This window comes from Macaca thibetana, unplaced genomic scaffold (assembly GCF_024542745.1).
Source record: "Macaca thibetana thibetana isolate TM-01 unplaced genomic scaffold, ASM2454274v1 unplaced_scaffolds253, whole genome shotgun sequence".
Taxonomy (NCBI): Eukaryota; Metazoa; Chordata; class Mammalia; order Primates; family Cercopithecidae; genus Macaca; species Macaca thibetana.
This window is the reverse complement of record NW_026089042.1, coordinates 1-10,285: the sequence shown is the minus strand read 5'-3', so window position 1 is coordinate 10,285 and position 10,285 is coordinate 1. Positions and strand designations below refer to the sequence as shown.

Here is a 10,285-nt window from a genome sequence, read left to right as displayed (position 1 = left end):
AGTTCTGAGCTGTCAGCTGCATAGTGTAGTTGAGATACTTGTTGTACTGATCATGTGATAGTCACTTCATTTGCTAGACCTGCCTCTTCCAAATACCTTTGGCCTATGGAATTCAAGGGCCAGCAAAATAACGAAGCTACAGTATTATTTGAAATGTTGCCCTGTGGTTTTGGAAGTTCTCTCTAGACTGACAGACTTTTTATAGACTTTTGTCTTTGCCTTGTTGATATTTTCAGAACAGTTGATTTTAAATACATGGGGTAATATAGTTGCAGAAAATCAGCTTAAAACATTTTATAAAATCTTTCCCACCTACCTCCTCCTCTGGTACTGGACCATATTTTATGCAAGGATCTTATAAGCGGTCTCATGTATACTCTAGCATTATTCTCAGTTTAGAGTGTTCATGTACCTGTGACATTCACAGATCTTACGGCTCCTTTGGTCAAGAAGTAAGAAGGGGCTTCTTTTTCTACTCAGGGCAAGAAGACTTGTAGACTTTATGGGTTTTATGAGAACAATGACATTATCTTAAATATAAAGTTTGGCAATAACCAAAAGTTACAAGTGTGGGACTATAGGTTTTTTGGATTTAGATCGCTAACCAGCATTTTTACATTCACACTGCAAGGGGTTCATGTATCTGCCCTTGGAGATACATGAGAGAAGTGGCTTGGAGAAGTGGCTTTGGCCTGATCTTGCTAGCTTTACTATATAATGCAATTCCAGTGGTAAGGCCAAGATTATGAGAGCTATACTCAATAGTAATCCTGGAGGAGTGATTGACTTTGTCTTGAAGCATGTGCAGGTAGTATTGTGAACTGTGATTCACTACCAGGATACCTCTTGTGAAATGTTCCTTCTATTGCTTGCCTTTCTAAAGCTTCTGAAAACTATCCCAAATGGCTATTTTCCTTGGGAATTAAAATTGACTCCTTCTATAAACACAGCAAAGAATTATGTGTACTTAAAGTGACAGTTGTATAATGAAAAATAGATTTCCACACTGTCATCTGCAGTGTGCACTTTGTGGTAGAGCAGCCCGTCAGATGCCTGAGCCATGCACAGCAGCCCACCTTAGAGCAGATTCTAACTTTGTCACAGTTTCTGGTCTGTTAAAAGGGAAGCATGTAGCCGGGCACAGTGGCTCACGCTTGTAATCCCAGCAATTTGGGAGGCCAAGATGGGAGGATCACTTGAGCCTCCAGGAGTTGGAGACCATCCTGGGCAACATGGCAAGACCCCATTTCTACAAAAAATAAAAAAAATTAAGCAGGCGTGATGGCGCATACCTGTAGTCCCAGCTACTTGGGAGGCTGAGGTGGGAGGATCCTGTGAGCCCAGGAGGTCCAGGCTCCAATGAGCCGTGATAGCACCATTGCATTCCAACCTGAGCGACTCTGTCTCAGGAAAAAAAAAAAAGAAAGAAAGAAAAGGAAAGGCTGGGAGTAGCATGTAATTTTTTTTAAAGCAATTGCACAGATTCCAAGAAAATATCTTTAAGAATTGTAACCACTTTTGTGAGAGTATTACTTGGAAAATGGTTTTCTTTCCCCCTTCTCCCTCTTCTCTTCTTTGTTTTTGGCCTGTTTTTACTTTGAATACAATGGGGCCCAGGTCCCCACCTGCTGTGCTTTTATCTGGGTTCCTGCAGCTCCATGCAGAGAAGCTCTTGAACCTTTGATAGGCCAGCCTTGTGCCCCTCCCTCTTCAGAGCAGGGTACAAGTTGCCCAGGAGATAAGAGGGACACATTCCTATGGAGCCCAGCCTGGGCGGGTTCTTAGGGGGATGGGAAAGGCCCAGGCTTCCGGACAGATGGGTTATGAAACCAGCATTTCAGCCACTGTGTGAGGAATCCCTTAGGATATAAGTTGCTTTCATTTATTACTACCATTAATATTGATGTTAGAAAGGAACACAAATGGCCAGGCACGGTGCCTCATGCCTGTCATCCTAGCACTTTGGGAGGCCAAGGTGAGTGCATTGCCCGAGCTCAGGAGATCGAGACCAGTGGGGCAACATGGCAAACCCTCACTTCTACTAAAAATACAAAAATTAGCTGGGCGTGATGGTGGGCGCCTGTAGTCCCAGCTGCTCGGGAGGCTGAGGCACGAGAATTGCTTGAACCTGGCAGGCAGAGGTTGCAGTGAGCCAAGATCGCACCACTGCACTCCAGCCTAGGCAATAGAGCAAGACTGTGTCTCAAAAAAAAAAAAAAAAAAAAAAAAAGAAAGAAAGAAAAAAAGAAAGGAACACAGAAGTTACTGGGTTTGAGAGTCACCATGTTTTAATCGTGTGGACTTAGACAAGATCTGTGACCTCCCCAAGCCCCATTTCCTCATTTGTAAAGTGAAGGTTAATCATAATATCTGTACCATAGGTTTGTTGGGAAGATGAAGTAATACCTAGGAAGTGCCTAGCATAGTGCCTGGCCCGTAGTAGGCCTCGTTTGTGTAGCTGGAACTATGATTTGATATCAGTACTGTCCCTGTAAGCAAATAAGGTCCCAGCACAGTATGTTCTTTAGGGGTCCTCCGGGACAAATGAAAATCACAGAAACCCTAGGGTATAACTCTGGGCTTTAGGTCTGTAATGCCATTAGATTGGTGCTACCAACATAAAAAGATAATGTTGACCTTTAGAGAACTGGCCTCCTGGGTCTTTTTCGTTCGACTAAAATCTAGAGTTTGTGAAGCTAAACCTCTCCCCAGCCCCATAGGCCTCTGTGACTAGTAAATTCGGTTATAAACACCATTCAACCATTAAAGCCCAAATGAAGTCAAGTGACTATTTGATTACAGGTTTGATTAATGGAACCCAGACCTAAGACTAACTGTAACCATTCCGGATTCTTTAAATCTTGAAAACATTTGAGAATTAAAACATTGTGGGTGTAAGTCATTTAAGTAATTGATACCCCCAATAGAGGGACCTTATATCCACTCATTTTAAAGTATGCAGACTTTTTCTTAGTTATTTGTTTTCTTTTCCTCCCCATCAACACAGAATTCTTCTGAACATAGGCACTCTGTGCTATCTTTGTTTATTCTATAAACAGGCTACCACATAAGCTATGAAGTCAAAATTGGGCTTATCAGGCAGGGAAAAATACTTTCTGCTCTGTTGCATCAACATTGTTAGGCAAACTGCAAGAACAGGATCAGAAAGATAAAGCCCTGAGGTGGTCTTACGTTTCCCAGGAATTTGTGTGAATTAAATGATCTTATCTTATGAAAATGTAAGGATTGCAATTTGTAGGAAAAACTGGAAAACTGGTGATAGCAGATAGCAAACAGACACATTACAGGTTCATTTCAGGAAGGATGAGTGATGACCATCTGGGAGATGGCAGGAAAATTGGGGCCTGAAGGGTTGTCATTCATATTTGTACATACCATTTAGTTCAGCATATTTAAAGAGTTTCTTTTTTCAACTATTGCATTATTTCTCTATGAGGCTTTGGATTTTTTCTGTAAGTGTTTTATTTTCAATGGAACTAAATCTCCCTAATTTTAAATTGATACTGCTGTTTGGCAGAGTTCAAAGTATTGATATCGTAATTACAATAGGATGGCTGTTGCAAAGAAGAATGTGACCTGAGTGCTTAATTTTGAACTCAGTAAGATTTGGATCCTTGAAGTTACAGTATGCAGATTCTTTAAATGATCATTTGTCCTATTGCCATGAGTATGGCACACATTATATTGTCCTATAACAGGAAGCTGTTCAAAATATTGGATATTAAAGAGGGTTTCAATTTCCATTCTGTGCAAGGACTCTAAAATTTTGAACAGCTGTCCAAGATTATGATTCATCAGAGATAACTAAAACTAATTGTTTAAATTTGAGTTTAAATTTGAAATACAAGACACTGTTCATTTTGCCAAAAACTCTACTTGGTTCTTTGTTGCTGTTTCGCTGTTTCTATTTCTGTGAAAGGAGACCTCATAAACTTTTCTTTTTTTTTCTTTTTGTTTTGTTTTTGAAATGGAGTCTGGCTCTATTGCCCAGGCTGGAGTGCAGTGGCACAATCTCTGCTCACTACAGCCTCCGCCTCCCAGGTTCAAGCCATTCTCCCTGCCACGGCCTCCCGAGTAGCTGGCATCAGAGGCACCCACAACCATGCCCAGCTAATTTTTTGTATTTTTAGTAGAGATGGGGTTTCACCATGTTGGACAGGCTGGTCTCAAACTCCTGACTTCAGGTGATCTGCCTGCCTCGGCCTCCCAAAGTTCTGGGATTACAGACGTGAGCCACTGTGCCCAGTCAGAAACTTTTCTTTCTTGGCATCACATGTGGCAGTCCATAATGGCTCAACCTAAGAGTTACTGGAAGAATGATTTTTCTCAGTAAGAGCAACTCATTGAGAGTTAAAGAATCAGACCTGACAGTATCATAGCTGTGTGCCATTTCACACTAAAATATAAAAATTACAGTGAAAAACTTAAGAAACATAAAAGTATTTTTATTTTTATTTATTTATTTATTTTGAGATGGAGTCTCGCTCTGTCTCCCAGGCTGGAGTGCAGGGGCGCGATCTCTGCTCACTGAAAGCTCCGCCTCCTGGGTTCACGCCATTCTCCTGCCTCAGCCTCCCGAGTAGCTGGGACTACAGGTGCCCACCACCACGCCCGGCTTGTTTTTTTTTTGTATTTTTAGTAGAGACAGGGTTTCACCATGTTAGCCAGGATGGTCTCGATCTCCTGACCTCGTGATCCACGCACCTCAGCCTCCCAAAGTGCTGGTAGTACAGGCGTGAGCCACCACGCCTGGCCGCGGTATTTTTAAATCACTCACTTTTTAAAGAAGTTTCTAATACTCCTCTAGGTGTTAGATTTTACTGAGTTCCAAGAAACTCCTTAGATATATGAATTGTTTAAAAACAGGTGTTTATCCACTTAGTAGAGAGTGGTTGCCTATCTTTGCTAACGTTATTTCTTTGCTCTATAGGCGTCTAAATACTTTAAACAAATGTGCGGTGATGAAGCTAGAAATTAGTCCTCATCGGAAACGAGTGAGTATACAAATTGTATAATAGAATGAGGGGGAAAGGGCAAACAAAAAAGTGAATGATGTGTTTTGTAATAGCTTTTGTTTCTCAAAGTCTTAGTTTCTCGTTCCGTAAGCATCTACATCTTGAATGGTATCATCTAGACTCGATAGCCTTATGTAGTTGAAGTCAATAGTTGCAACTAGCCCATTACATTATTTTATATATTATTTTTGACCTGATCACATCAGCTATGATTTTGCCTAACTCAATGTCTGTTACATAATAAAGGGATCATGCTTAAGAATCTCAGTGGATTTTTGCATTGGTTATAGAGGAAATAAAGCTTATTTCCAACTCTTCTGTCTTCCCAAATATAACAATAACTGTGCTTCAAAGCTGTAGAGGTGAAAGTGAAGGCCGATTTGTGCAATATTGAAGAATAATAAGAGATTTGGAGGGAGGAAAGGAATTGGAGGAGGAAGAGGAGAAGGCAGGAAATCCCACACAGTTTAGTCAAATGGTGGTATAGAACCAAATTGGATGGTATTTTCTTCTGCGCGTGAATTGTGAAGACTTGTTATGAGATCTTACAAGAAGAGGTGGGTGTAGTACTGGGAGTAAGTGTCACAAATTAGAGTAAACAGGAATGAGTCTGGTCAAAGAACATATTTCTGACTTCCGGGTGCAAATTTGAATTATGCCAGAGTCCCTGAGCTGCAAAAAGTTGCCTTCTTGGGGAGTCAAAGCTTTGAAACAAATGAACTGGAACCTCAGCACCCACTGAGCTGTGCAGAAGAGCCCTAGAAGCCAGCGCTCCATGCTTTCCACTCATTGTCCTGTGAAACTTGGGCCATGGGATATTTTCCACACCAGTGGAAAAGACATGTATCATACTGAATTGTGCCCTTTGATTCCTGCCGAAAAGGCCCAGATGCAATAGTCGGTGTGACAGCATATCCCTGAGTCCTATACATAAATCGGGCATAACCAGCAAAGATGTTCCTTAGTGTTTATGAATACCACAAGCTGTCAGAGCTGCGTATTTGTGAAACCTTGTTCAATGGGCTGGAGCATGACTGAGGTTGAAACTTCACAGGTCAGCTGTGGCCTGAGCGCTAGCCCTCATGTCTGGTGGGGGAGGGGAAGAAAAGGTACTGGTAAGAGTCTCCAAAGCCCTGGTAGTGGACTGAAGCTGCGTGATGACCCACCTTGATCCAGGGCCCCTTTATTCCAGTGGGAGACCTTATAAATTTTCAGTGTCTAGAGATTTGAGTTGCCACTCTTCTTAGTGTTTGAAAACTACCTTTTTAATTGCAAGAGGGAATATAAACATACACCAACAAAAGACCGCACAACGGAAGGCAGCCCGGAGGCAGTCCTGCTCACTGCTCACTTCAGTTCAGAATATTTTGCATGCCTGGAATTTTCACCATCTCGGAGGTTTCCTCTGTGAGCAATTAAGGAACAGCCTGTAGATCCCAGAGTTTCCATAAAATAGTTCTTATTTAAACTTGCAGCATTTGGTCAGGTACTCCTCTGTTAAATTCTTTAAATACATCTTTGTTATTTAAAAAACAAAACAAAACAAAACACTGGGCACTGTGGCTCATGCCTGTAATCCCAACACTTTGGGAGGCCCATGTGGGAGGATCGCTTGAGGCCAGGAGTTTGAGACCAGCCTAGGCCAATATAGTAAGACTCCTGCTCTCTACAAAAAAAATTAAAAAGGAAAAAGAATATGTAAATGGGGCTGGGCACAGTAGCTCATCCCTGTCACCGCAGCACTCTGGGAGGCACAGGTGGGAGGATCATTTGAGGTCAGCAGTTCAGAACCAACCTGGGCAATACAGCAAGACCCCATCTCTACCAAAAAAAAAAAAAAAAATAGCTGGACATGTTGGCACTTGCCTGTAATCCCAGCTACTAGGGAGGCTGAAGTGGGAGGATCACTTGAGCCCTAGAATTTGAGCCTGCAGTAAGCTGTGATCATGCCACTGTACTCCAGCCTGGACAACAGAGTGAGACCCTATTTCTTAAAAAACAAAAACAAAACAAAAAAAAAAACCTTTAAAATTCAAATTATAAAGTACAAGGGGAGAATTGACACTACTGGCATATTATGAGCAGCCTCCTGCTCGTGCCCTGCTCCCTGCTGGCTGCCAGCCCCGGTGTGTGAATGGCTCCTTTCTGTCTTTGCAGAGTGAGGATTCAGACGAAGATGAGCCTTGTGCCATCAGTGGCAAATGGACTTTCCAAAGGGACAGCAAGAGATGGTCCCGGCTTGAAGAGTTTGATGTCTTTTCTCCAAAACAAGACCCAGTCCCTGGGTCCCCAGACGACTCCCACCCGCAGGACGGCGCCAGCCCCGGAGGCACGCTGATGGACCGCGGCGAGCGCCAGGAGGTGTCTTCCGTCCGCAGCCTCAGCAGCACTGGCAGCCTCGCCAGCCACGCGCCCCCCAGCGAGGATGCTGCCACCCCCCGGACTAACTCCGTCATCAGCGTTTGCTCCTCCAGCAACTTGGCAGGCAATGACGACTCTTTCGGCAGCCTGCCGTCTCCCAAGGAACTGTCCAGCTTCAGCTTCAGCATGAAAGGCCACGAAAAAACTGCCAAGTCCAAGACGCGCAGTCTGCTGAAACGGATGGAGAGTCTGAAGCTCAAGGGCTCCCACCACAGCAAGCACAAAGCGCCTTCAAAGCTGGGGTTGATCATCAGCGGGCCCATCCTGCAAGAGGGGGTGGATGAGGAGAAGCTGAAGCAGCTCAACTGCGTGGAGATCTCCGCCCTCAACGGCAACCGCATCAACGTCCCCATGGTACGAAAGAGGAGCGTTTCCAACTCCACGCAGACCAGCAGCAGCAGCAGCCAGTCGGAGACCAGCAGCGCGGTCAGCACGCCCAGCCCTGTTACCAGGACCCGGAGCCTCAGTGCCTGTAACAAGCGGGTGGGCATGTACTTAGAGGGCTTCGATCCTTTCAATCAGTCAACATTTAACAACGTGATGGAACAGAACTTTAAGAACCGCGAGAGCTACCCAGAGGACACGGTGTTCTACATCCCTGAAGATCACAAGCCTGGCACTTTCCCCAAAGCTCTCACCAATGGCAGTTTCTCCCCCTCGGGGAATAACGGCTCTGTGAACTGGAGGACGGGAAGCTTCCACGGCCCTGGCCACATCAGCCTCAGGAGGGAAAACAGCAGCGACAACCCCAAGGAACTGAAGAGGCGCAATTCTTCCAGCTCCATGAGCAGCCGCCTGAGCATCTATGACAACGTGCCGGGCTCCATCCTCTACTCCAGTTCAGGGGACCTGGCAGATCTGGAGAATGAGGACATCTTCCCCGAGCTGGACGACATCCTCTACCACGTGAAGGGGATGCAGCGGATAGTCAATCAGTGGTCGGAGAAGTTTTCTGATGAGGGAGATTCGGACTCAGCCCTGGACTCGGTCTCTCCCTGCCCATCCTCTCCAAAACAGATACACCTGGATGTGGACAACGACCGAACCACACCCAGCGACTTGGACAGCACAGGCAACTCCCTGAATGAACCGGAAGAGCCCTCTGACATCCCGGAAAGGAGGGATTCTGGGGTTGGGGCTTCCCTAACCAGGTCCAACAGGTAACAGTTTTTCTCCTCTCTCCAGGTGTGAGGCACGGGGGTCAGAAAGAGATTGCCTGTGCTTGTTCTGTGGGAGAAAATGGGATTAAGTCTGGCATTCTTAGCCATGTCCATACCTAAGGAAGGTGTCAGACCAGGAAGCACCAAAATTCAAAAAGTGGATGTGATTGAATGGGTATGGAGTTCCGGTTGGGGAAGATGAAAAAAGTTCTGGAGATGGTTGATAGAGATGGTCACACAATGAGAATGAACTTGGTGCCACTCAACTGCACACTGAAAAATGGTGAAAACGGTACACTTTATATTGTGTATATTTTCCCATAATGAGGATTAAAGCATGGAATAGAAATCAAGTCCTCTCAGTTCCTAAGATAAGATGCCAGCAAGCAGCCCATTGCTAATGTTGCTTCTATCTATTAAAAAGCCTTTGGGCCAGGCACAGTGGCTCACTGTAATCCAATACTTTGGGAGGCCAAGGTGGGAGGATCACTTGAGGCCAAGAGTTTGAGACCAGGCTGGGCACCATAGGTAGACTCCGTCTCTACAAAAAATTAAAAAATGAGCCAGACATGGTGGCACAGGCCTGCAGTCCTGGCTACTCAGGAGGCTGAGGCAGGAGGATCACTTGAGCCCAGGAGTTCAAGGCTGCAGTGAGCTCTGATGGCACCACTGCCTGGGCAACAGAGCAAGAAAAAAATCAAATAAAATCAAATAAAAAGCCTTTACACTCACTTTTCTCTCCACTTCTCCCGCAGGCACCGACTGAGATGGCACAGTTTCCAGAGCTCACATCGGCCAAGCCTCAACTCTGTATCACTACAGATTAACTGCCAGTCTGTGGCCCAGATGAACCTGCTGCAGAAATACTCACTCCTAAAGCTAACAGCCCTGCTGGAGAAATACACACCTTCTAACAAGCATGGTTTTAGCTGGTAAGAGTTTAAATGATCGGTCAACTGTCCTTGAAAGATATTTTTGGGGCCGGGCGCGGTGGCTCACGCCTGTAATCCCAGCACTTTGGGAGGCTGAGGTGTGCGGATCATGAGGTCAGGATATCGAGACCATCCTGGCTAACACAGTAAAACCCCAACTCTACTAAAAATACAAAAAATCAGCCAGGTGTGGTGGCGGGCACCTGTAGTCCCAGCTACTCGGGAGGCTGAGGCAGGAGAATGGCGTGAACCCGGGAGGCGGAGCTTTCAGTGAGCCGAGATCGCGCCACTGCACTCCAGCCTGGGCAACAGAGCGAGACTGTGTCTCAAAAAAAAAGATATTTTTGGTCAGCTCCTTGAGGTTGTCCCCACAGTAAAAATATGACACTAATCACTCTCTCTGCTTTTTTTGTTTTGTTTTGTTTTGTTTTTTGGTTTTTTGGTTGTTTTTTTTTTTTTTTTTTTTTTTTTTTTTTTGAGACAGGGTCTTGCTCTGTCACCTAGGCTGGAGTGCAGTGCAGTGGTGCAATCTTGGCTCACTGCCACCTTGACTTCCTGGGCTCAAGCGATTCTCCCACTTCAGGCTCCAGAGTGGCTGGACTCCCGAGTAGGTGGTACTACAGTCGCTCTCCACCACACCTGGCTAGTTTTTTGTTTTTTGTTTTTTGTTTTGTTTTGTTTTCTTCTGTTTTGTAGAGATGCAGTTTCACCATGTTAACTAGGCTGGTCTCGAATT

General features: G+C 44.9%; 1 protein-coding gene across 1 annotated transcript; it reads left to right on the top strand.

The window, feature by feature from the left end:
* Window positions 1-4,176: 4,176 nt before the first annotated feature.
* On the top strand, window positions 4,177-9,560 carry LOC126947413 (rho GTPase-activating protein 7-like). The gene is made up of 2 exons (XM_050778070.1): window positions 4,177-8,617; window positions 9,373-9,560. The coding sequence occupies exons 1-2, from the start codon at window positions 7,374-7,376 to the stop codon at window positions 9,551-9,553; spliced, it is 1,425 nt and encodes a 474-aa protein (XP_050634027.1). The 5' UTR covers window positions 4,177-7,373; the 3' UTR covers window positions 9,554-9,560.
* Window positions 9,561-10,285: the final 725 nt, after the last annotated feature.